The sequence below is a fragment of the Mustela erminea genome, chromosome 5 (genome assembly GCF_009829155.1).
Source record: "Mustela erminea isolate mMusErm1 chromosome 5, mMusErm1.Pri, whole genome shotgun sequence".
NCBI classification, from domain to species: domain Eukaryota; kingdom Metazoa; phylum Chordata; class Mammalia; order Carnivora; family Mustelidae; genus Mustela; species Mustela erminea.
This window is the reverse complement of record NC_045618.1, coordinates 49,008,359-49,035,871: the sequence shown is the minus strand read 5'-3', so window position 1 is coordinate 49,035,871 and position 27,513 is coordinate 49,008,359. Positions and strand designations below refer to the sequence as shown.

The 27,513-nt window shown below is 38.4% G+C and overlaps 1 protein-coding gene across 3 annotated transcripts in view; it reads right to left on the bottom strand.

Moving 5' to 3' along the window:
• Positions 1-5,671: 5,671 nt before the first annotated feature.
• PIAS1 (protein inhibitor of activated STAT 1) overlaps positions 5,672-27,513 on the bottom strand; it is a 119,968-nt gene continuing 98,126 nt past the window's right edge. Inside the window, exons 9-14 of one of the 3 annotated variants that reach the window (XM_032343003.1) lie at positions 16,701-16,861; positions 14,619-14,749; positions 13,592-13,772; positions 8,910-9,052; positions 7,055-7,092; positions 5,672-6,236 (exon numbers count right to left, since the gene is read on the bottom strand). In XM_032343003.1, coding sequence (XP_032198894.1) covers positions 5,943-6,236; positions 7,055-7,092; positions 8,910-9,052; positions 13,592-13,772; positions 14,619-14,749; positions 16,701-16,861 — 948 coding nt within the window. In that variant the 3' untranslated portion in view covers positions 5,672-5,942. The remainder of the gene's footprint in view (positions 6,237-7,054; positions 7,093-8,909; positions 9,053-13,591; positions 13,773-14,618; positions 14,750-16,700; positions 16,862-27,513) is intronic. The other 2 variants (XM_032343004.1, XM_032343005.1) reach the window with 2 other exon arrangements.

Below are 27,513 nucleotides of genomic sequence, written 5' to 3'. Positions count from 1 at the left end.
GGCCTGGGTTCCAGTTCTGACTCTGCTATGTCCCAGCTGTGTGACTCTGGGTAAGTCATTTCACCCCTTAAAGCCTCAGTCGGATCCCTAAACTCAAGGTGGACTCCGACTTCTTACCTCATGGAGCCTACTGAGGGTGTCTGTTTTTGGTGCTGGAACCATCTTCCACATTTCCAAAGTAAAGCCAGTGCTGAGCAGAAAACTAGCATCAAGCAAAGAGCTAAAACAAACGAACGAACAAGTATGGTTAACATTTCTGGCAGCACATGGGGCCACTTTACACATTCTTATTCCCAGCGTGACACACAGTGACATGGTTCAGGATATTCATTCATAAACACAGAGTACAGAGTGAACACGGTCATGTTACAAGAGGCATCAGCTAGACGGCAGGGAGGGCGATGGGACTTTGCAACCTACACTACAGGCCACCAGATGTGACCTCCTGCCTTCATCAGAGCCTTGCGGAGCTGGAGGAGCTCCTGTCTGTTTTGAGCTCTCCTGTTATCAGAGAGAGTCACAGCACTAGGATGGTGGGCCAAATTGATCAGAGATATAAATAAAGGGATGGAACAGGCCATGGCCAGGATACAGCAAGAGCCCCACTGGGACCTCTTCCAGCTCGAGCAGGGTTTTCAGTGAGGTTTGCAACCAGGAGGGGCCAGGCCGGCACTGCTTGTGTGCTCATACATTTGTGGATCCTGTTGGTACTGTCAGCACAGCCCTAAAAAGGGCTGGAGTCCCACACCAGCACGTTAAGCAGGCAGAGGCCAGAGCTCTAAGTACAAAGATCTTCATCCTTATATGTCTCAAAATTGGGCTCTCTAGGCTGTGGCTTTTACTGGTGCCTTAGTGGCTCAAGAAAAAGAAAATGAAATGAAGAGGGAGGAGTGTCTTTTGGGAGGCTACACAAAACACAAATCTAAGGGCTAAGCACCAGGGAAACTGCAGGAGACTGATGGGGCAGATCAGATAATCTGCCAATTATCTCACGATGCTGTAGCTTTCAGACCTAACCAGGGTCCTCAGAAAGGAGACTTTCATTTTCCCAGCAGTGTAACTGCCAGAGGGGGTGAGCAGGAATTCCTAGGAGCTACAGAAAGGTCCTGTAGGAGGCAGGCAGCAAGTGGCTCAGACATTAAGCAGGTGAGGTCATGACCATCTGGCTGGGGGAGCCCAGGCTCACACGGTGCAAGGGCACATCCAGGTTTTGCGCTGTCTGAGGCTTACACTCTTGTATGGCCTTTTTTCAAGAATACATGAATAGAAGTACTTAATCGTTAGGGCTACTCCCAGGACTCTTCTAGAGGCCGAAGTGGGGGTGGGGCACACACTGGTGCTTAAACTTCCATTAAGTCAAAGGCTCCTCGTACACCCCATCGAGAAACGCTGCATTTCACTTTCAGGGAAGGCTTAAGGGGCCTGCCCACACATCTCTTTCTGACTCATGATGGACATTAAGAAGCAAGTCCTGCACAGCTGAGCTGAACACCACGGACAAGACAGGGATACCCAGGAGTTGGAGGGACAGGAAAAGGAAGTTCTGGGCCAGAATAAACAAGGGTACTTGCCCTCAAGGCTTTTTAAAAATGTCTCTGTCACTGAATGGTCCCAGGATGGTTTTAAAGCAAGTTTTATTAATCATCTGAGTTGCCAAATAGGAATCCAAAGCACAGTTTGCCCAAAGCACCTAAGTGGCGTGCAGCGGCCATCAGCACCTGTGGCTATCTTCCCTGACTCAGTGCTCCCAATTAAGGGTAAGTGGTGGCTAGGATTCTAAGATCCTGCAACACGTCCTGATGTAAACCTCTACCCCAGGAAAGGCTTTTTGCACTACAGTAAGTCCAGGTTTCTTGTTCATTCCTGAAATTCCAGTTGGTTTACTTAGCACCTAGAGTTGTTTACAAAAAAGGCCACACTGCTCTTAGCACTCACACTGCAGATTACCAAACAGATTTAAAACTAAACAGATGCTATGGTTCAGTACAAAGCTTGCCATATTTCAGTAAGAAAGGGGAACGATGGCTGTATATGCATTACTTACCTCAAAGCATGTTGCGAGAGAATTAGTTAATTGCCATGCTTTGAAATCTCTGGATGAAAGGTGCTTTGGAAGCACAAAGCGTTACCATTTTTCTCACAGGGATTGTCCCTTGAATACCCACAGTATATTTTACAAAAGACAAATTAACTGAAGGCTTTTCTTTTATTACATCTAAAGAGCTCTACATAAACAGGTAACATTCAATAGGTAAACAATTTTTTTTCCAATGCATGTAATAAATATTTTCACTTGGTACTTTTATACAAACTGACATTGGTCTACTATACATTTTTAAAAGCCATTTTACTGGTTTGGCATGCGGTATGGAAATTTCTAAGAGAGAAAGTTTTAAGGCAATGAATCACAGATTTAAGTTCATGGAATTTATGGTAACTTTTATATCTGCTTATATACATTTCCCCTTTGTTAGTTAAACAATTAACAGCAGCACACTCTGGGACCACCAGCTATTCTCCCTCCCTCTTTCTGAAATCTAAGCTTTGTGTGTTTTTTTTTTAATTAAAAAACAATTCAACATGTATTGATAAAACAAAATCCTTACTAAAATAATTTTAAATGTGCTTTAAAGTCCTGAAGATCTTGAAGCGTCTTATGTATTTAACTTGGAATTGTTTAAAAACGTTCTTTCCACAATTAGCGCATTTAAAATCGGGATATATTTTCATTCAGTTTCAGACATTTGTCTCTACGGAAAATCTGCCAGGAAATCACATTTATCAGAAGATTAAGTGCAATCTTTCTTAAGTCAGTAATGATACAGAAATGTGGTAACATCTCAATTAACAGAAGAAAAATTTTAATGCTCAAAATAAATTAGTCAACCAAGTGTGGTATGGTTAAGGTTCAGATTGTTTTAAAAAGATGTGTCCAATAATGCCCACAAAATAATTAAAAGCCACTTCAACCCTGCTAAGTCAAACAGCTATTTTATCAAAGATGTGTGCATGTATACACACACACACACACACCCACACAGAGAGTACTGTACAGAAACACAATCGTATGCACACCTATTATGAATGACCAAGGCAAGGGGATGGTGGCAACTTGCCAAAAGTCTCTAAGAGTCGCTATTTGTCCGCAGACAGCATGTCAGTGTTGGTGTGGGTGGGGGAGTAAGGGCAGGCTAAGGAAAAAATAGACCAAATGACCATGCACTTCTTTTAACTTAGAAGAGTACAGTGCAGTGCGTGACTCCACCAGTAACTAGTACAGATCATGACAGTCTGACTGACCAGTATCGACCACAAGACCAACAGACTGATAGCTACCACTCATCCAACGCCTGGGAAAGTCAACAACTTTCCAAAGAAACAAAGTCCTTAGAGTGGAATGAACTAACATCAAAAGACAATCAAATAGTTCATTTCTCTTGTGGAGACATGACCAAAGCCACCAGACATTTCTTTCTCCCTATTACCTGTTCTTCCCTTAGGTCGGTATAATGCAGGGCACTGAGGGAAACTCACTATCCCCAAAACCGGGCTGAAGAAAGGAGAAGGATGGGTTTTCAACTGGATCATTCAGAGTTTGGAATTCAGCATCATACACAAAGTTATTGATCAGAATTTTGAGACTACTAACAACGACAGAAAAACAAAAAAAGAGAATACAGAAAACTATTCATTTTAGGTAGGTGAATTAACAGAAATGTTTCCTATTACAGTGTGAAATAAGAAGCAACACCCCACAACTTGAGTGATTTCTAACCCAATCTGAATTTAGACACAAATTATGGTACCATTAAGTATTGCCTAAGTTAATATAGTGATGCGAGTTCTTAAAGAGTTTACTCACCATAATAGCATATTCATTAAAAAACTTAACTAATTCCTGTTTTCACTGACAATGAATCTTTTGTTTTTTATTGCAGATTGTTTAGTGACTATAACTCAGCCATGTATGTGTGGAATACACATGCGTAGGGAAGACTATATAACTCACGTGTCACTCACACTTGTCTATAAATACATATATACACACACACATATACATATCAACACCAACTTGTTTTTCAAAATTCAAGTCAACAATTTAGTGGCAGAGAGATGCTGTAAAAACAGGTATTATTTTTAGATGCCACACAGTCATGTGAACCGTTAATTTTATCATACAACTGAAGATACAGCCATCTTGAATTCTACCTGGAAAAAGTAGGTCACTTTGTTACCACTGCAAGGTTGAAACACTTTTATACACAAAGGTGGTCCTTCAACAACTCTGAGAACCTGAACAGCTGTGATACAAAGATCCAGCCTGGGAAACTGGTAATTGTTACGCCCCTTCCTTCTTTGTATCTTTTCTGTTAAACCAGCTAAACCTCTCCATCAGCTAGAAGATACTTTCCACACCCTCAGGTGCTCCCTGAAGAACATCACACCTTCTCTAATGAGGATTTTGGGACACAGGTAGAACCACCTTCCTTCCCTCCAACCCACACTCATCTCCTGAAAGACAGTTCTCACTCTATTTACATGTTCCATTATTAATAAATAGATCAGATTGATCCATGAATTCTAAAGAAAGAAAGAAAGTAACAAAGAAAGTAACAAAGAACTGACTTCCTATGTCATGCTTTTCTTTAAAAGGTGAGAAAAAACAAAACAAACAAGATAGCTAGGCTAAGAACAGAAGTACACTCAGATCCAGAGAGTAAAAATGACCAAGGATCAAGCCTATTTCGCATTTCAACTGTTTATCAGATAGTGGATTTCTAGATTGACATGCGTGGTACACTGTATTTTCCAAAGAGAATTTACTTTTAGGATAACTGTCTTTCTTTTTCGAGGTGATGTAACCTTACCTCTGTCAGCTGCACAAGACACCCAACACAACTTTCTAAGCTATTTTTACTTCCTACTTTGGCATGAAGATCTTACATGAAAACTTGTTACCCTGTGGCCAAAAGGCAGGTGTTCACAGACTTGGTTTAAATACATAATACTGGCAATCCAAATTTAGAAGAAAGAACTAGACTAAAGTGTATTATTCACAGGTCTGCCAAGCCTACTCCTTATCCAGACAGCTTTACTCCAAATCTCTAAAACATATTCTCAGGGGGTATCTAGCAAATAAGAGAGAATATGTGATGGAGAACATGCACTTGGGATATCAATAAAGATGCTCATATGTGAGTTCAAGACCTTCAAAGCACTTTGAAAGAAGCAGGCAACTGATTTATCAACTGAATGCAAACTTGGGAGAAGGAACAGTAACAACAGAAAAATATACACAGACACACACACTGAACACACCCCCACGAGCTAGGTCCTGAAAAAAACACAGGGAATGCAGTGGGACAGATGAGATTTATAACTTAAGGCTGGATAAAATATGCGCACACACAAACAGAATCCAAGTCTGTCCTTTTTAGAAAATGGAAATGAAAACTATCCCCCCAGCTCCCTCCCCACAACGAAGAAAAGCCCACAATTTGAAACTTCATACATGCAATTCCTTTTCTGTTATTGCAAATAAAATAATGCCATTGAAGTAAAATAAAACCAAAACCATAGGACAAATGATGGAAAAAAATGTTTAGAATCCAGGAAAAAAATGAACTGAAGGTGGTTTGTGGGTACTGTTTTTTTTTCTTTTTTTCTTTTCTTTTCTTTCCTTTTTTTTTTTTGTTTTTTGTTTTTTGTTTTTTACAAGTGTTTTATCAGACAGGCAGTCTTAGATTTATATACAAAAGTAAAACTGAAAATATAGTTTTGTTCTCTGTACATTTCTTTTAATTTTTTCCCTAAAAAAAGGAAAAAAAACACGCTTGTGTACTTTTCTAAACAGAATAAGGTAAAACATAGCACAAAGTTCTCTTCTTTCTGCCAAGTTCATTTAATCTGGGGTGGGGGCGGGAGCAGCAGGGGCAAGGGAATCAGTCCAATGAAATAATGTCTGGTATGATGCCGAAGATGGATGCTGTGTCCGTGCTGCTCCTGTTTGCAACGGTGTGGCTATGGCTCTCCCGCAGGCTGTTGGAGGACACGAGGCTGCTGTTACTGCCACTACTGCTTCCATTGGTGGTTGGCAGAGAAGTACTGCCTCCTGCACTTAACTGATCGAGAAACATCTGCGAGGAGGTATACGGGAAAAACCGAGACGAGTGTAAGAGGTCTTGATCATCTGACACTGCTGCGGCGGCGGCAGCCAGGAGGGACGTGTTATAATGCTGGGGGGTGGGGAACAGAAGACACAAAACCCATCAGTTCTAATTCATAAACCTTCTTCTCGGCAGAACAGAGTCCTAAATTTAAAAAGATCTTTTAAAAAATGTATTTGACAGAGAGAGTGAGAGTACAAACAGGGGGAGTGGCAGGCAGAGGGCGAGGGAGAAGCAGGCTCCCCACGTGGGGTTTGATCCCAGGACCCTGAGAGATCATGACCTGAGCTGAAGACAGACACTTAACCAACTGAGTCACCCATGCATCCCCAGAGTCCTAAATTTAATATATACAGCACATCTGCTATGTCTGAAATACCTAATAAAACATTTCGCAGAATGAGATGTCCTTAAGTAATAATCACATCCTTGAACTTGAGAGACATTTCTGTATTTTAAACTGGGGCAGGGGTAATACCAACATAAAACTGCTAGTTTTTGTTTGTTTGTTTGTTTTAATTTGTAATACAAAGGGTTCTCAAAATTCTATTTCCAAAGAGGCATATGCTCAGAAGCAGCAGGAAAGAAGACAGTTGACCCTCTTTCTCTTATGGAGATATTTGGCCAAGAATTTACCAGCTGATTTATTGCCCTGTTTCTTTATTAAAAAAATTATTGGGGAACCAACAAATAGATACTGTTCCTACTATATACTCCGACACAGTAGAAACAAGGGTATTTTTATTTAAATTCATAAAACCTTAACAATAATAATTAGGGCTACTCTGAACTTGCCAAGAAATTTATCTTCTCTCTCAGCTACATATTATACTTATAAATATTCCAATGTGCGATTAAAACAACAGCATTTTTCTCATATAACATACCTGATTGTCTCCTGATAAGAAAGGAAAGAAATCTAATCCTGTGAGAAAAAAAATTATTTTAGTTTTGAAAAACAAAAGAAAATACCCTCCCTAATGCCCCTAATACTCCAGAAATAAACAAAAATCTTAAAATGCTAATTCGAAAGTCATTTAGAAGTTAAATAAGAAGAGTGGAGCTGAATGTTGTACATCTCTCTCATCTCTAGATTACCAAGGCTGAAGTCCAAGTTCTAGTCATGACGTGCCCGCTTTGTAACTCCATTTGTGCAATCTGGGCCACAGCTGCCCTGCTGGATCCAACACTGATCCCTTACACTGATGGAGCACTTTTCACCAAACGTTCTCATCGACTCCTCTTAAGTAACATTTCAAACTACTCGAATTTACTCCTCGCAAGCACCTACGAGGTAGGACATTATTTCTGGCTTCATTTTGTGGGTGAGACAAGTTTTACACAGAAAAATTTCAGCAACCTGGAGCACAGATTTTCTTTTTCTTTCTCAAATTTGCCCACTCACCACTACCTTACCAGATTCTAACTCAGAGACCCTCTGGCAGCAGAAGGGAGGAAAACAGATTTGCGGGGTAGGGGTGGGGGTGCCTCGCTGCTGGAGTGGTGCATCACAGAAGGGCCAGATCTGATTCCTGGCTGCCCCTTCTTTAATTCCTACTCTTGTCCATATCACTCAATGCAAAATGTAATGAAGAACAAGAAAATCCATGTGAATAAAATGCTTTATTATGAGATCTCAACTTGGGGGAAAGGACAACGAGCAGATGTAGTGAAAAATATGACAACACCACAAATGCTATGGGGATCCATCCACTATCTACACTGGAACAGATAACATGAGGACCTGCAAAATGGATAACACTGTGGTTCCTGACAGTGAGATCTGGCAGTAACCTACGTGAAAAACAGGGCTACCCTTAGCCACATGATGTGGGTATCTACATTTATTAAGATGAAATAAAATGAAACACTCAGTTCTTCAATCACACTAGCCTATGTTTCAAATGCCCAATAACCATATGGGGCTAATGGTCACTATCAATTATAACATCTCCCTCCCCGAGGAAAGTGCTATTGGACAGAGCTCAAACAGGGTACTCCTAACAATCACTAAGAACCTACTGAACTAACTCAGCTTCTGGGAATCTGCACCGAATTCGTCTGTAGGCGGAGGGGTGGAGGACAACTCCCAGTTTACATTTTTTGTATTGATTTTTCCACAATGGGTACGTACAGCTTTTTTAAATAAAAATCTTCCTAGATATACAAATTATTAAATTACAAAGATATAAGAGAACTAATAATTTTGTGATAATGTAAATGATTATTATCAACTCAGAATACATTGTGCAATGAGTACGCTGACATTTCAAACTACTTTTAAAAGGAAGAATCAGGTTCACTGGAACAAAAGTTAAAACTGTCAATATCTCAATTCAGCACTATTTTAAAGATAACACAACAGAGTTACCCACATGCCTGTTGCATTATAACTGGATCCAGGGAGGGAACAATGAATAATTTTCATAAATATCAAAATTCAAAGCAATATACAGAGAGTCACCCCAAAACAACCTGCAGACTATTCTGAAGCTCACAAAACCTAAAGATCATCACACAATTTTCACTACTGACAGTAAAGCACTAGCTACTGATAAAGGTACAAACAAGAAACTAGACCTCTATTTATTTAAGATCACAGTATGCACTTCCCCCAGTTCCCTAAGCCCAAGCCCGTTTTATCAATCTTTCCATCCTTCTTTAGACTCACCCGGAGGAAGACTATGCAGATGAAAGGTATTCATAATGCTATGTGACAACAGAGAAGAACTGGTGACTCACCTTGTAGGTCATAAGGCATGGGTGTCATGTGGAAAGGATGCCTGTAGTCTTGGATGAGGGATGTATTAATGTAGCTTGTGTCTACAGCAGGGAGGCTTGGGGTGCGGGACACTGGAGATGCTTGATGTGGAAGACTTAATATGCTAGAAGAAGGAAAGGTTTGCATAATTTTCATGAGTTAGTTGAACTTTTAGGTTTAACAAAGGGACTGCATCTCACAAAACGAATCATATCTTTTGTGCTGGAAATAAAAAGACAACCAAAGCAATATATAATTTAGACTATCATAATGACTACGAAGTAATCTGCATACACAGTAGCCATTTGCAGGGGCTACAGGGGGAAATGGATGGGTGCAATGGTATGTCCGATATTCATAATCACATGCTGCTTCATCTACACTTTCGGAATGCATGGCTGAGCCCCTCCACTGAGAGATTAGTGGAAGATATCTATGGCAGCTGAGATTCTGAAAACTTTTATTAATTTTTTTTTTAAAGATTTTTTTTTTTTTTTAATTTATTTGACAGGGAGAGAGACATAAGCAGGGAGAGTTGGGAGAGGGAGAAGCAGGCTTCTCCCTGAGCAGAGAGCCCGACGACGGGCTCGATCCCAGGACCCTGGGATCATGACCTGAGCTGAAGGCAGAGGCTTCACGACTGCACTACGCAGGTGCTCCAATTCTGAAACGTTTTAAAAATAAGCACTGAGTGCTGTCTGGTAAAAAGTATAGGTATGTCCTTGCAAAAAAAAACACATATAGACAAGCCTGGGGGACGGTAGCAATCTGAGCAGTGGATTTAACAGCTGGCCCCCAGATGTATAAGCTTTATGGAACAGAGATAAGGAACTATTTATCCTGGTATCCCTAATGCCCCACACACTCATCAGCACACTGTTTGCATACAAGGCCGGCTGAATGATCGGAAGGAGGCAGACAAGAAGAGATACTGCAAAATGAACAGGTGGTGGAGAGGTTTTAAAGGGAGAACAGAACTGTGTGTGTAGGGGGTGGGGAAATGACAAAAAAAAGGGATTCTGCAAGAACAGCATGAAGTGCTTCAGTAGTTGAGAAGTTAAATTATCTTTTTTTTTTTTTTTAAAGATTTATTATTTATTCCAGAGAGAAAGAGAGTGTGTGTGAGCCAGTGAGCATGGGGGAGGGGCACAGGGCGAGAGAATCCCAAGCAGATTCCACGCTGAGTGTGGAGCCAGACAGGGGCTTGATCTCATGATCACAACATCATGACCTGTGTCAAAACCAAGAGTAAGATGCTTAACTGACTGAGCTACCCAGGCGTCCCTGAATCATCTTCATCTTCTTCTTCTTTTTTTTTTTACAAAAAAATTAAGTAAAAAGAGAGAAAGAAATGAAAAAGAAAAGGAAGACTTGAAATGATTTTGTAAAGAAAAAGAATTCTAACAGCTCTGAGTGTGAACATAAGGTTTATGTCCTATCCCAATCACAGAAGAGGCTAATAGGCATGTATGTTTTAGAAAATAAAGAGAAAAGAAAGGCTGCTTTTTTGCTTGCAAAAACTTCATAAAAAATACTTGGTGTGTGATGCAATTTCAGTGGTGCAGTGCAAGATCAGAATATTTCAAAAGAGGCCAAGGCTGGATGTCTAGAAACAGAGTTCTAATTATGACCATCTACCATATTTTCATGAATGGAATATGAAGCATAAAATAGACTCTCATCTACCTCATAAAAATGTTTTGTCTAATGGAAACTTAATTAAACCTCTTACATCTATAAGAAGTACCACTTTCCATTAGCCATCTCCTCTGACAATGCCTAAGGGATTACAAGAGAGAAGAAAGCAGATGAAATGCCAGCCTTTTAAAACATCTTGGTATACCAAACAGCAAAAAAAACCCACTTCTGGATGAATACTAAACACCTGGTGGCTAAAGACAACAAAATGTTTTACATTTACTAATGTTTGCCTCTAATTCCTGGCTAGCAATTTTCTTTTCAATTTTGTGGTAATATTCTGAAAATGCATTTCCACCTTTACACTGCACAATAACAAATACAATATTCTCGGGGTTTAGGTTTTTATTTATCAGCTAGTCATTACTGTAAAATGGCCACTAGTGTTGAATATGGCTGTAACGTTCTAAACATGCCATAAACTTTCAGGTAGGGGTGTGTGTGTGTGTGTGTGTGTGTGTGTGTGTGTGTGTGTATGTGTGTAAGGGTGTGTGTGTGTGTATGTGTGTACGGGTGTGTGTAGGGGGGTGTGTGTGTGTGTGTGTGTGTGTGTGTGTGTGTTTAAGATTTTATTTATTTATCTGACAGAGAGAGACACAGTGAGAGGGAATATAAGCAGGGGGAGTGGGAAAGGGACAAGCAGGCTGCCCGAGGAGCAGAGAGCCTGATGCAGGGCTCGATCCCAGGAACCTGGGATCATGACCTCAGCCAGAGGCAGAGGCTTAACGACCGAGCCACCCAGGCGCCCCAAGGCTGCTTGTTTTTATCTGAAAACAGAGAAAGATCTGACATTTGTAAATATTGTATCTGGGTTTACTTGTTCACTGGGAAGCTCAGGAAGTAGTTAATGCATCTAATATAATTTTCTAAACGTAATAAAACTATTTTTGGAAAAACAGCAAAGCAAATACCTGAAGAATTGAAACACTAAACACTAAAAAAAGTTTCTCTTAAGGAAAAATGTATAGTCAAGAGAGCGAAACTACCACACAGGTCACATATATGTATGAGTACTAAAATACTCTAAGGAGTAAAACTAACTTACACACAAAGGAGCATTTAATCTACAAGGTATTTATACACCCAGATTTATGAAGTATCTTTTCATGTTGCCAAATTATGGTATTTATTCTTTTTTTTTTAAGTTTTTTTTTTTTAAGATTTTATTTATTTATTTGACAGAAAGAGTAGGCAGAGAGGCAGGCAGAGAGAAAGAGAGAGGGAAGCAGGCTCCCTGCTGAGCAGAGAGCCCGCTGCGGGACTGGATCCCAGGACCCTGAGATCATGACTTGAGCCGAAGGCAGCGGCTTAACCCACTGAGCCACCCAGGTGCCCCAAATTATGGTATTTAAAGAAATAATATGTATTTGGTCACAGTATGCTTTGATATACAAAATATCTTGGAATCAAGAGTCTATCCATATCTAACTATACCAGCTTCTGGCCATTTGACTCTCTTTTTTTCTCAATCAGATTTATAAAATAAATCAGGGAGTAACAAGGTCAAGCTTGTTGGGTAGCAGCCATCAGGGTATGCTTTCATCAGAGGTTAACTCTTCATGAAGTAAGACTTAAAGTAGAATTAGTGAATTCGTTTTTTTTTTTCCTTTATAATAGCGATACTGCTATTAAAGTCTTTACTGCTGTCTGATGTGTGTGAAGCTCCTCTAGAGTGAAAATACCAACCTGTTTAACAGGTTTGATCGTATTATGAAGATTCCTGAAACAGTCAAACTTTTTAATGAGTGAGATACATTTATCACTATTATGTTCTTGCTGTTTCAACTTTACCTTTCAAGTAATTACAAATATTCTCATATAGAAGATCTTTTTTCATATCATATAGAAGATCTTTTATCAGTCTCAAACCTGAAAATTATTTCACTCCAAACATGGAAATGCCTGCTCTTGGTTTGGTGTTAACTTTTCCTCTTGAACCTTGCAACCTTACATCAGGCCCTCTCCCACTTAACATTCCTTCTTCAGGCATACTGTTTATTGGAAGGAGATTTTTTTTTTTAATAGCTCCTTTTCAGTTCCAACAGGCTACATCATTCTCCTGACACATAACTAAAAAAGGGCACACCTCTTTCTAGATTCACCTTTAGTGTGCCACAACTGTGCCTCAGCAAAGCATGAAGACTTTTTGTTGAGAATCCCTAATGTGTCTCATGCGGCTGAGTCTATTTAAGAGTACAGCTAGAGCTAGCTATGTGTTTTACTATCCTCCACAAAATGTTAAACCTTTAAGGTTAGGACTGTACTTATTATTATTATTATTATTATCACCCATGTTAAGCATAAGGTGTTTTACCTAAAGTAGATAACTGTTTGCTAAACTGAACTGAAGCATAACCAAGGTACACTATTACTGGTATGAGACTAATGGCAAATATGGGACATGAGTTGGCAAAACAGAACGCATTGTGCCCTGCAACTTCAGGCTCTGACTTCTTTCACTGCAAACCTCACACACTCTGAGGCCAGCTTAAAGCACTCCTCTGGTCTTCCTCAGTTTTCTACTTGAAAGATTCAACTCAGAACTAATCTTATAGCATACATTTCCAGCCTGAGTAAATGTTTTAAATCCTACGAGCAGCATTAAGATCACTAAGAACTGATCAGAGAGACAAGTTTTCTCAGTCTCTACTCCTGAATCAGACATGGGGGAATAGGGGAGCAATGTGTGTCTTAATGAGCTCTCTGGGCAATTCTGCTGTACACTGAAGTTTGAGAACCACTGCACTAGAATACCTTTCGGTACGATAAATACTGTATCCAAGGGACTCCTTGAATGCACTATCCCAGTCCCTCAAGATTATCACACACCTGGGGAAAATACAACCTATTCTTTGACTACCAAGTTAAGTTTTACAATCATTGAAAATCATTTTCTTTGGCAGATCTTTTAAATCGTACTTGCAAATTAACTTTCACAATGACTTTTTAAAGTCTCAGTACTTACCCTTTATTATTTAGTGGTGATGTGGGAGACAGGGAAGGACAGGTCCTCTTGGCAGATGGCTCCTCCTCCTCTTCATCAGATGAACTGTCTATGGTTAAGTCAATCACCTCTACTTTCTTATTTTTATTTGAGGACTGGTGGTGAGAAGCCACCTGATGCTCCAATGTGGAGCTCAAGCATCCTGTGTGGGAATGATCAAACACAAGGCCAAAAAAGACCTATGACACCTCTCTTTTTTTCCTCAGTGTGCCCTTATGGATTAGTTTATTAATTATAGTTTAGACTTAAAATATTGCTGGGGTCAGAGAGTAGTAGCTCTGGTCCCCTAAGTTTAAAGATACTATTTATTATTGGTTGTTAAAGGGGTTTTCTTGTTTCGTTTTGTTTTTTTGAAAGACAATTCTGAATTAGGGCAAACAATCAAAACGTATGTCTATTTCAGAATAAAAGCAGCTTGAGGGTAAATACTATATATTACATATGTACCCGGGATACTTAAGAAATGTATCGTAACATTTTTTAAAAGTCATAGTTTCCTTCTGGCAAAAGCATACTAAAAACCAGAAAAATAACATAAACAAGGAAGAAATGTTCATGAATCTTTACCAAATCTCTTAAAAAATTTAAAAGCATACCATTTCAAAAGCATGACCTTAGAAATGACTTACTAGATTATGTTGCTTTTAAATTTCAATATCCCAAAATTTTAAAAGCTGGCAACGTGAATTTAAAAGTTCTCTACTACTTCTGAATGTTTAATCAATAATTTCATAAGAGTTACTGAGCTATCCATAAACTGCTATGTTTTTCAGAAATATATACTTTTTAAAAAAAGCTTATTTTATTTTTTTAGTAATCTCTGCTCCCGATATGAGGCTCAAACTCATGACCCCAAGATCAAGTGTCACATGGTCTGCTGACTGAGCCAGCCAGGTGCCCCCAGAAATACATGTGTTTTAATACTGAAAAGCAGGGCTACACCACAGCAGGGAGACGGCCCCACCCTTCTGGAAAACCATCAACTCACCATCAACTCCATTGTAAGAGGCAGAGACTTCCTGTACTTCCTTTTTTGATCTCATAGGTGCCCAAGAGCCATCCTCCTTAAACTGTATCTCATCGCAGTCTGTACAGTACTTTAGGATTTCCATAAACAAGCTACAAAAAATACGTGGTCCTCTGAATATCATATTCTAAATGAAAACAGACTAGAAGTATTGCTGTTCAAAAAACATTCAGATCTCCTACATTTGGTAGAAGTATAAACAAGAAGGAAGAAAGGAGAACAGACAATTATTTGTTCTCAAAATTGAGGCCTATTTTAGAGAAATATTACTTAGATTACAGTACCTTATACAAGGTACCTTACATAACCATGAACAACGAGGTTTTCAAAGATTTTTTTTTTTTTTAAAGATTTTATTTATTTATTTGACAGAGAGAGATCACAAGCAGGCAGAGAGGCAGAGAAGGAAGCAGGCTCCCGGCTGAGCAGAGAGCCCGATGCGGGGCTCGATCCCAGGACCCTGCGATCATGACCTGAGCCGAAGGCAGCGGCTTAACCCACTGAGCCACCCAGGCGCCCCTCAAAGATTTTTAAGAACAGGGTAAATAGTCACAGAAAGAGGGAAGAGGCCAAGGAAATAAAATTCTACAGTGTGAAAATAAAATTCTGTGTGTGAATGGTACATGAACAGCAGTTATTTCTGAGTGGCGACATCATTTCTCCTTTACATTCTTGTGCATAATCCGAACTGTCCACAGTAAGCATATCTTATTGAAACAATACATACAAAAATAGGTACTGAACGGTACATCTCCTTGAAAAATACCATGCCAATATTAAGAAATGAGATTTGCAAAAAATGTGTGGAAATGTCAAATTCTGAAATGAAACCAACGGATAAAAAATATTAATACTGTACTCTCACAATTCTAGAAAAACAAAAATCAGAAAATACACTACGAAACCCTTTTATTTTCCTAAGTTTTCCCATTTCTCTTTAAATGTGTGTATAGATAACGTTTATGTGTGCGCTGGCTTTTAAAAATAAAGAACAAAAATAAAAAATAAAAAAAGAACGATCCCAGTTTATAGAGGTAGGGATCTAAAGCTATGTAATAAAAAGCACTGGTAAAATATTACTTAACTTAGATTTATTAGTGATCACTGTCACTTCTGAACAATTAAACATAAAACATTTAAGTGACACATTTACTTTTTCCCCATGATTGGTCTGCCATTTTTCAAGCTCTAGGTGACACTGTATTGCTAAATGTATCCCCTTTCTAAGGTACAACTTCAGACTCCTGAGTTTTCTCAAATGCTGTAGATAAGCTGCCTTAAGTGTTTTGCTGGCGAGTACAGCAACTACCAAGAAGATCCTTCTTTCCACAATTTATCTTTGTTCAGTGGCAAAAAGGACACAGAAGGAGGCTAGAGGATAAGGGGTACATTTAGACAAACACTCCAACAAGATGTTTAGAAGGACAGATAAAACACAGGAGTGTTAAAAAAAAAAAATCACCACAAAAACCCTGATTGTTGTGATGCTGGAGGCAGACAAGACAAAGACAAGTATTTCAGAGGAAAGAGAAAAACCAAGAAAGCTGCTATTCGGCACGCTGATCAGTTTTAGCAGCCCTTATGATGGGGGAACAGGTATAATACCACGAGAAACATCTGCAAAAACAGGTTAACTTCCACTAAGAAGCTCAATTTGGATGAGCTTAAGTTAGCTAGAGTTTCTCTCAGTGCTTTCACTCTTTCTCTGACATGGTCTGCATGACTAGGGGTAGATGGATTCACGTGAGGAACAGGTATAACCATACCCTGCTCAGAACCACTGGTACTTTAAATGGTGAAAGTCAGGAGACAAAAGATGGTAAAGCGTGCGCTCCCCAAACAGGAGGACATTGACTTAGAAAGGAAAAATGCTCACAGGATTACTTACTTTAAAAATAACTGATTTCTAGAATCAGGAAAATCCTAAAAATATATTACTCAGAAAACACTACCTACAGAATTTCCATCCTAAACCTGACGAAGACAAATTCAAATAACAGACGGTCTTCTCACAGTATAAGGAAACACAATAAATGGACATACCCATCAATGATAAGGTGCTCATACGGGGCCTTCTTATCACAGACAGGACAAACCCAGGTTGGTTTTTTCTCATTCATCTGAATATAGAGAGTTGCATCAAAACACTGCAGATGAGAACATGTCAGGGCCCGGCATGGAATTGTCAGCCGCATTTTACCAAGCTTTAAAAGAGGGAGACAAAAGTAAATATGAGACAACTGTTATTAAATTTAAGTTTTGATAAAAATCTCCTGAAACACAATGCGTATGTATTCTGACTTAAAGCATACTATGGTTACTTTTCATCAATTTGGAAGAACGTTAAACACATTTTTCTATGAACCCTACCTGTTTTAAAAAAAAAAAAAACCTACCTGTTAAAAAAAAAAACAGTATTTCTTTAGATATTAAAAACAGTGACTATGGAAAGTCTACAGAAAGGGTTATTCCCTCCTCCCCCACCAAAGCTCACACACAGATCAGCTTTTGGGGGGAAAGAACCATGAACTCCTTAAAATAATATGCAAAATTCTGCAAGTTTGTGTATTTCCCCAGAGAGAGCACTCTCACCAAATTCTTTTTTTTTTCCTAAGATTTTTAAAAGTTTATTCACTTGAGAGTAAGGAGAGAATGGCAAAGGGAGAGGGAGAAGCAGGCTCCTTGCTCAGCAGGGAGTTCAACGCAGGGCTCGGTCCCAGGATCCCAGGAACCTGGCCTAAGCCAAAGGCAGATGCTTAACTGACTGAGCCTCCCAGGCGCCCCAGTAAATTCTGAGTAGTCTCCGATCCAAAAAAGTTAAGAACCACTTTACTAGGCATTTGGGAAATGGAAAAAGAATGTCTTATTAAATACTGGGGGATACAGATATAAAGTTATCCAACCTGATCTCCGAATGGGGTAGTTCACATGTGAAAACAGCACGAAGGGCAAGCACTCCCCAGGATGCCAAAGGGCAGCTCTGAGAAGGAAGTCAAGAGCGTGCACTCTGTACTTCCTCCCTCACTGGGCACTAGCACAGATAATTCAACAAACATCCATAGACCTCCACCATCTCCACCATGTTATGAGACTTTCTCTTCTTGCCTTGCAAATGTTGCTTAAGCTGAGGTTAAATAGAGTCTGTTCTATGAAAAATGAAACCAACTTCATCCGGTCCCTGAGCTGCTGGCTTGGGCCCAGGCACAGACACTGCCCTGAGAGCTGTCGCATCACAGCTCCTTCCCTGGAGGCCACTACACAGAGCACACCTGGGTTACCACTGTGGGGCCCCCCGGAGGCAACAATGACCATAGAGTAGGAAAGTTATCTACTTTCAATAACCACACTGTCTGCTAACTAGAATTTCCCACATACTTGCAAGCTTGAAAAACATAAAGGCTTGAAAAGGATAGGAGTTAAATGAGGAAAGAAAGAGGAAAAGGATTTTGGCTTAGAAGAATTTCAGGGAAATGTGCAATTTCCTAGGAAGTCTACCAAGGAAATTAACTGTCATCTGTGGCCCTAAATTATTGTTCTGGTACCAATGATTTACTGTGCCGCTAGGAAAAGCACTTAACCTTTCTGGGCCTCTTTTTCTATCTCCAAAGTAACACTGTTTCCTCCTTACTTCAACAGGATGTAGTGATGAAGAACAAAACAGGCCCAGTCTGTGCTATAAGCTGATGCGAAGAGAGCAGTGCCAGCTCATAGTGTCAGAGGGATGGACAGGAGAGATACAGAGCAATCAGACAGCTCCCTTCTCTGTGTGTGTGCCTAACTCCACCCTGTGCGTGATTATGCACTACTTATGTATGTGTCCCCTCCTACGAGAAATACATCAGGCTCAATTCCTTATCCCTCGCACTTGGAAATGTATGTGCTATACAGCAGGAAGATGGTCATGTGTGTGGACTAAGGCTTTGGCTCTGCTTCACTGAGCAGCTCCACAAGGGACCACTCATGGAGCGTGTGGGGGCTGCATAAAGTTACAAGGCAGGCCAGAAAATGAATTCTGGAGTTTTCTACCTAGATTTGAATCCTGGCCCCACTACTTACTGTGGGAATCCTGAATCTCATTTAGTCTCCCTGAGTCTCAGCTTTGTAAAATGGGGATAAAAATACCATCTACATCATAAGATTGTGGGATTTAAATTATATTATGTTGTACTATGTTATGTTAAATTATGTTATGCGGGAACACCTGGGTCGCTCAGTTTTTAAGCGTCTGTCTTTGGCTCAGGTCATGATCCTGGGGATCTGGGAGCAAGACCCACATCGGGCTCTCTGCTTGGCAGGAAGACTGCTTCTCTCTCTCTCACTCCCCCTGTTTGTGTTCCCTCTCTCGCTGTCTCTCTGTCAATTAAATGAATGACATTTTTATAAATAAATAAATAAATAAAGTTAGTTATATGTTATGCTATGCTAAATTATGTGTCTGGCATTTAGTAAGTGCTCAATACATGTCACCCATTATAATTAAAGTACAGAAACATTATCTGCTTCAAATCACTTTGTAAGCTAATGGGAGACACACCGTATTTCAGCTCAGTTGTTCTTCCATTCTATCCACATGTAAGATTAAACAACTCTTTACTCCCCTCTACTCTTCTACTACTCAATTTTTATGATTTGATTTATACAAGCACTTGATGAAAATGCAAAAAAGAACCAACTAGTTCTTATAACATAAGAATCATGTATTTACTGTTAGCCAAGACATGTTGCATTAGTCCAGAAACATTTTCCAAATAAAGATCTGCTTGGTGGTGCCAAATTAAATTTTTATATCTTAAAGCAGACCTTAACTTAACTGTGAAGTACAAATTGCTACTGAGCAGGTATTTTTCCTAATGCTTAAATACTAAGTAGAGAAACCGCAGACTGGAAAAATCCTAGACAAATACAGTAATTGTAGACAAAGCCTACATATTGCAGAATTAGTAGACCACTTTGGATAGTTTATGAAGACCGTGCACACAAAGGTAAGACATAAAGTCGGTTTCAGAATCCAAGTCATAGGCCACAGAACTTACACTCCGAAAAGCAGTTATTCTCTAAACAATCATCTCACAGACATTCCTCCCTCTAATCCTCCCTTGTCAGCTCATCTTTTTGGTGAGAGAGCTACTCTCAAGCCCTTATGATCAGCCACACTGACAAATTTACCCAGAGTCTTTAATGAACACTGCTACATGAAGGATGCAGGAAAGACATTTATAAATGGGTGAAGAAAGGAAAAGTTCACTTTCAAATGGACTGCTGATTAGCTGTCACAGAAATGCTTTGCTTCAAAGAATCACTAAGTGTTATGTAATAATACTCCTCATAGTTCTTTTTTTTTAAATATTTTATTTATTTGATAGAGAGAAATCACAAGTAGGCAGAGAGGCAGGCAGAGAGAGAGGAGGAAGCAGGCTTCCTGCGGAGCAGAGAGACAGATGCGGAGCTCAATCCCAGGACCCTGGGATCATGACCTGAGCCGAAGGCAGAAGCTTTAACCCACTGAGCCACCCAGGCGCCCACACTCCTCATAGTTCTGATTTTAAAAACAATCTCTAAATCCTAAATACTTATCTACAAATGGAAACGGATTTCTCCAACATGGTATCAGGAGAAAAGCAGAGCTCTAAACAACATCTTCATCTTATAATCATTATCATGCCCCTCTTCCTTTTCAGGATATGTGGCTATTTACATCATTTGCAAATAAACATTCTGAAGTCAGCCCCTAAACAAGTCTTCCAATGCCACTAACCTTACTGTAACATATAATAGTACTATTTGGTAACTGAGCATGCTGCAGGAGAAAATACCCTACCTAGATATGTTTATAGCTTATAACAAAAGGACCTTAAAAAATCAATAATAAGTATTTTTTCCTCATAAAAAGGAATAGTAATAACAATAATTTCACTTCATTATCATCAATATTTCATAAATTAATTTCCAAGGAATTTTTTTTCTTCTATCAATTCCAAGTCATTTTTATTGAAATTCATAGGTCTGAGGAATAAATATCTCTCAAAGTAGGTTCTCAAACATTCTCCCAGCTGTATATATTTTTTAAAGATTTATTTATTAAAAAAAAAAGATTTATTTATTTTAGAGAGAGAGTGCACAAGTGGGGGTGGGGGGAAGAGGAGGAATCCCAAGCAGACTCCCCACTGAGCATGAAGCCAGATGCAGGGAGGATGCAGGGACGTGGGGCTCGATCTCACAACCCTGAGATCATGACCTGAGCCGAAACCAAGAGCCAGACACTCAACCACCTGAGTCATACAGGCGATCCTCTTCCAGCTGTATTTTTAATAAATCAGAACTAAAAATATTCCCAAAGAGCAAAAACATTTCTAATTATTTTCACTGCCTTTAGCTAAATGGCACACAAACAACAGAAACTCATTTATTTTGAGCTGTGTGTATCAAAACAAGGGCAATTCAAATGCACAGTCAGACATCATATTTACATATTTCAGAGGGAACAAATCTCTTTTATTATTCTATAAATTTGATGTATAGATGAGTTGTCATCACCAAGTTTTACTTTTTAGAATAAAAACATACCTAAAATATATTGCCTAGATTCCAGAATAATTGTAAAGGGATTTTCCCTTTAGCCAAACAGAAATCTATAAAAGTATTATAATTATGGATTATATGTATTTAGAGTTGTTTTTTTCTGTGATCTGAATTTTAAAAGCAGATGGCTGTTGCAACTAAAAAGGGAGGAAACAGGCAATATGGTAAGAAAATTAAAGATGGCCCACTTAATAATTAAGAGGTGTGAGAGGCAAAACATGATTAACATTTTCTGATAAAGATCACCTGAACTATGAAGTTCAAAACTAGTTCTAGAAGTAAAAACATCAAGATTTGTATTACAGTGCTTATCTATATGAATAAATGCTTCATCTAATGATACAAACATCACATATATTAGAACAACTGTAAATGCTTTTAAAAGGAGATTCAAGAAAAACAAGACTTCCTCCTGTGATTATGGAAAATGAAGCTTTTGTACTTTTCTAAACTTCTCAGTCTCTGAACTGTACTGTATAATGGAATGGGATGGCAAGAAACCACACGGAGGAGGAAAATACATAAATAGGGGCTTGAGGGAAGGGGTAGAAGCAGCAGGATTTTTTTTTTTTTTAAATCTTTGTTTTCTTTCTATCTTCCACTTATTTGGTCTGTGAGCTGTTACTCTGAATATTAAAAAAATGTCAGCTTCCTTTGCACCATAAACTGTACAACATTTATCTGGTGGGGGCCTGGGTTATGTGTCTGCCTTTAGCTCAGGTCATCATCTCAGGGTCCTGGAATTGAGTCATGCATCAAGCTCCCTGCTCGGTGGGGAGCCTGCTTCTCCCTCTGCTTGTACACTCACAAAAACAAATAATATTTCTTAAAAACAACAAAAAAAAACCCCAAAAAAACCATTTATCTGGTTACTTAAGAACTTTCTGTGTGACTCCGCGGCTTGTATATTTTTATTGTGGTAAAAAAACATGTAACATTAAATTTACCACCTTACCCATTTTTAAGCATGCAGTTCAGTAGTGTTAAGTATATTCATGTTATTGTGTAAGAGATTTCTCAAGCTTTTTCATCTTGTAACACTGAAACTCCGTACCATAACACTAATTCCTCCTCCTCTCAGTCCTTGGTAACCACCTTTTATTTTCTGTTTCTATGATTCTGACTGCTTTAGACACTTCTTATGAGTAGAACTGTAGTGTTTATGTTTTTGTGACTGGCTGATCTGCTCATCAGAACGATTTCAAGGTTCATCCCGTGTTGTAGCAAATGACAGGGTTTTCTTTTTAAATGGCACATAGTACTCCACTGTTAATGTATTTACCACATTTTCTTGCGTCCTTTCATCACTCAATATACATCTGGGCTGTTTCTATCTCTTGGCTATTATGAATGTTGTAATGAAATGCCTGTGCAAATTTTCTCTTTGAGATCCTGCTTTGAATTCTTTTGGATATATACCCAACAGAGAAATTGCTGGATCATATGGTAAACCTATTTTTACTTTCTTAGAGAAACTTCCACACTGGTTTTCACAATGGCTGCAGCATTTTATATCCTCACCAACGGGGGAGCGGGATATAAAATAAGGGTTCCAGTGTCTCTGCATCCTCACCAACACTTGGGATCTTCTGTTCTTTTGATAGTGGCCATCTTGACAGGTCTGAAGTGATAACCCATGCTGCTTTGATTTGCATTTCCTTAGTGATTAGCAATGCCGAACATCCTTCCATGTTTTTTGGAAACTTGTAAATCTTCTTTGGAAAAACGTCTACTTAAGTCCTCTGCCCATGTTTTAATCAGGTTGTTTATTATTGTTGTTGAGTTGAAGAAGTTTCTTATGTTGTAAATACCTTATCAGATATCTGATTTGCAACTATCATCTTCTAAGCCATAGGTTGTCTTTTCACTCTCATTTATTTTATTTTATTTTTTTTTGACATGCAGAAGTTTTTAAGTTTGGTCTTAGTCCACTTGTCCGTTTTTGCTTTTGTGCGAATGCTTTTGGTGTTATGTCCAATAAGTCACTGTGAAATTCAATGAAGCTATCCCCCTACATTTTCTTATAGGAGTTTAAAATTTTAAGGTTTTACGTTTTAGGTCTTTAATTCATTTTGAGTTCTCTTTTGCATGTGGTATAAAGTAAGGGCGCAAATTCCTTTTTTGCATGTGGATATCTAGTTTTTCTCAGCACCATTTGTTGAAGAGGCTGTTTTCCCCCTTGTGTAGTCCCAGCACACTTGTTGAAATGTAACTTGGCCCATAAATGCAAGAGTTTGTTTCTAGGTTCTCCATACTGTTCCATTAGTCTACATTTTCCTTTTTTTTTTTTTTAAGATTTTATTTATTTGACAGAGAGAGAGATTGATCACAAGTAGGCAGAGATGCAGGCAGAGAGAGAGGGGGAAGCAGGCTCCCCACTGAGTAGAGAGCCCTATGCGGGGCTTGATCCCAGGACTCTGGGATCATGACCTGAGCCAAGGCAAAGGCTTAACCCACTGAGCCAGTCAGGTGCCCCCTACATTATCTATCTTTATGTCCATTATCACACCACCTTAATTACTGCTGCTGTGTAGTATGTTTTGAAATCTGGGAATGTGAGGGCTCAAACTTGCTCTTTAAAATATTGCTTTTGGCTCTATGGGGTCCTTTGAGATTCCACAGTAATTTTAGGACTCTTCTATATTTCTGCAAAATAAAAAATGTCACTGGGATTGTGATAGGGTTTGCACTGAATCTTTAAATCACTTTGGGTAGTATAGATATTTTAATAATATTGAGCCTCCCAATCCATGAACCTGAGATGTCGTTCCATTTATTTATGTCTTTAATTCTTTCAGCAATGTTTTACAGTTTTCAGTGTGCAAATCTTTTATTTCCTTGGCTAAGGTTATTCCCAAGTATTTTATTCTTTTGATGCTATTGTAAATGGGACTGTTTTCTTAATTTCCATTCTGGATTGTTCATTGTTAATGTTTAGAAACACAACTAAATTTGTATTTTGATTTTCTATCCTGCAACTCTATTTTGTTTTTTTGTGGAATCTGTAGGGTTTTCTACATAAAAGATCATGCCATCTACAAACAGAGATCATTGTACTTCCTTTCCGATTTGTATGTCTTATTTCTTTTTCTTGCATAACTGCTCTGGCCAGAATTTCTAGTACTATGTGAAATAGCAGTGGTGAGGGTAGGCACTCTTATCTCCTTGATTATCATGTTTGCTGTCAGCTTTTTCTATATGGCTTTTTTTTTTTTTTTTAAAGATTTTATTTATTTATTTGACAGAGAGAAATCACAAGTAGATGGAGAGGCAGGCAGAGAGAGAGAGAGGGAAGCAGGCTCTCCGCTGAGCAGAGAGCCCGATGCGGGACTCGATCCCAGGACTCTGAGATCATGACCTGAGCCGAAGGCAGCGGCTTAACCCACTGAGCCACCCAGGCGCCCTCTATATGGCTTTTATTATGATGCTGAAGCTTCCTTCTACTCCTAGTGAGTTGAGAGTTTTCATGATGGAAGAGTACTGAACTTTGCAAAATGCTTTTCCTGCATCCACTAAGACAATCATGTGGGGTTTGTCCTTCGTTTTGTTAATGTGGTATTATTACATTGATTTTTTTTAAAAAATATTTTATTTATTTGAGAAAGAGTATGTGTGTGTGTGAACAGTGGGGAGGGACACGGGGAGAGGGAGAAGTAGACTCCCCGGTGAGCAGGGGCGCTCAATCCCAGGACCTGGAGATCATGACCTGAGCCCAGAGCAGATGCTTAACCATCCAGCTGCCCCACACTGATTGACTTTTTGTATGCTGAACCATCTTTATATTCCAGCTACAAATCCCACTTGGTCATGATGTGTGATTTTTTTTAGTTGTTTGGTTTTGTCTGATTTGGGGATCAGGATGATGCTGGCTTCAGAGAATGAGTTTTAGAGTATTCCCTGCTCTTCAATTCTTTGGAAGAGTTTGAGATGATTGGTGTTATATATACTTTAACTTTTAAGTTATCCAGTTTGTTGGCATATAACTGTTTATAGTAGTCTCTTATAATCTTTTATATTTCTGTTTTATCAGTTCATCAGTTGTAGTATCTTCTCTTTCATTTCTAATTTTAGCTATTGGCGTCTCCCTTCTTTTTTCTTACTCTAGCTGAAGGTTTATCAATCTTGTTGATCTTTTTGAAAAACTAACTCTTGGTCTCATTGTTTTTTCCTATTGTTTTTATATTCTCTGTTTCATTTATCTCTGTGTTAATCTTTGTTATTTCCTTCCTTCTGCTGACTTTGGGTTTAGTTTCTTTTTCTTTTTCTAGAATCTTGAGGCGTAACATTAGGTTGTTGATTTGAGATCTTTCTTTTTTAATGTAAGTATTAACTGCTATAAACTTCCCTCTTCCTACTGCTTTTGCTGCATCCCGTAAGTTATGTTGTATTGTTTTTTTTGTTCTGTTTTTTATTTGTCTCCATTTTTAAATTCCTTGTGATAACTTCTTTGGCTGTTTAAGAGTCTTTTGTTTAATTTCCACCTATTTGTGGATTTTCCTGTTTTCCTTCTGCTGTTGACTTCTAGTTTCATCCCACTGTGGTCAGAGAAGATATTTTGTATGACTTAAACTTGTTAAGGCTTGTTTTGTGGTCTATACTGAAAAATGTTCCATGTGCACTTGAGAAGAATGTGTAATCTGCTGTTGTACAGAGTGTTTTTTATACACACACACACACACACACACACGGTGAATTAGTTAGTCTATAGTGTTTAAGCCCTCTGCTTCTTTAGTGAATTTCTGTCTGGTTATTCTATTCATAACTGAAAGTGGGGTATCAAGTCTTCTACTATTACTGTGTTGCTTTCTATTTCTCCTTCAGTTCTGCCAATGATTGCGTCATGTATTTGGGAAAGAATTTTAATAACAACATTAAAAAGGCTAGAATCAAAATATTTTTCTTAAGAAAAAGATTGGCTATTATAAGGAATAAAAAGATAGAAGGATATATACAAAATGATAGTATTGGGGGGATTTTATTCACTCTATTGTATTTCTATAATTTTATAAAAGCCTGATAAAAAATAGGGATTCCCTTAGCAGTATTATAAAACAAAAAGTTTTTTTTTTAATTTTTGTTTTTTTTAAAGATTTTATTTATTTATTTGACAGAGAGCGATCACAAGTAGGCAGAGAGGCAGGCAGAGAGAGAGAGAAAGAGGAGGAAGCAGGCTCCCTGCTGAGCAGAGAGCCTGATGCGGGACTCGATCCCAGGACCCTGAGATCATGACCTGAGCCGAAGGCAGCGGCGTAACCCACTGAGCCACCCAGGCGCCCCAAAAAGTTTTTTTTAAGAGCTACATCAAATATAGTACTATAAACTAATTTGTGAACTAAAGACTTTTTCATCTTGTGTTTGAGATTTTATAAGTTATAAAAGACTAAGATGTAGGATAAATAAAATTTAGTTTCTGTTTAAATTTATTTAAGAATACAGTAACTTCATCTTCATCTTAGATTAGGAAGATTTCAATATTAAAGACTTTCAATATCAGGCCTGCCTGAATAATCCCGGCTAATCAGGAAACACCTGTGTCCTCTTATTCTTTATACTTTCTCCCCAATTTAAATATGATTAATTTGATTAATTATAAAACAAAAGGTAATTAAAGTGTCAAAGTAATTTTCACATATTTTTGTATGAAAGCCACATTCAGTTACCATTCCTACAACTGGTGGACTTAACACCATGCTGGTTAAGAAATAAATATTAACAACACGTTTTTTGGCAAAACTTTTCACTACAAGTTTAATCATTTGGTATGTTTTTGGACCTTGTATTCATTTTGTACAAACAACTGATTTTGACCTCTTTTTCTGGTTTAAAAATATTTCTAGGTTATTTTTATCAGCATAACCAATTGAGTTATTCAGGCTAAATAGAACAGTTTTTAATTAGTGGATTCGTACAACGTAGTCATTGTTGGCAAAATGGTTAAACTGAATGTGTGGGTAAATCATGGCTAGATTTCTATTCAAAAGGATACTATTTTTAAAAATTCAATTTTAATAAATATACCAAAATAATACCCATTCCTTATTTGAAGAATTTACACTTGAGTGTGAGAGATAATCATTGATCATAAGCAATATTTAAACACAGCTTACTAAGAGTAGGACATTTTTACAGACTTAAACATTTGGTTAGATTCCAAATCCTATGACTAATTAATAATAATGTCTTTCTACTTTTCAGAAACTATGACAAAGGTGGGCATATTTCAAAAGTAAACATCATTTGAAAATACTAGAAATACTTCATAAAAGGGGAAAAATAT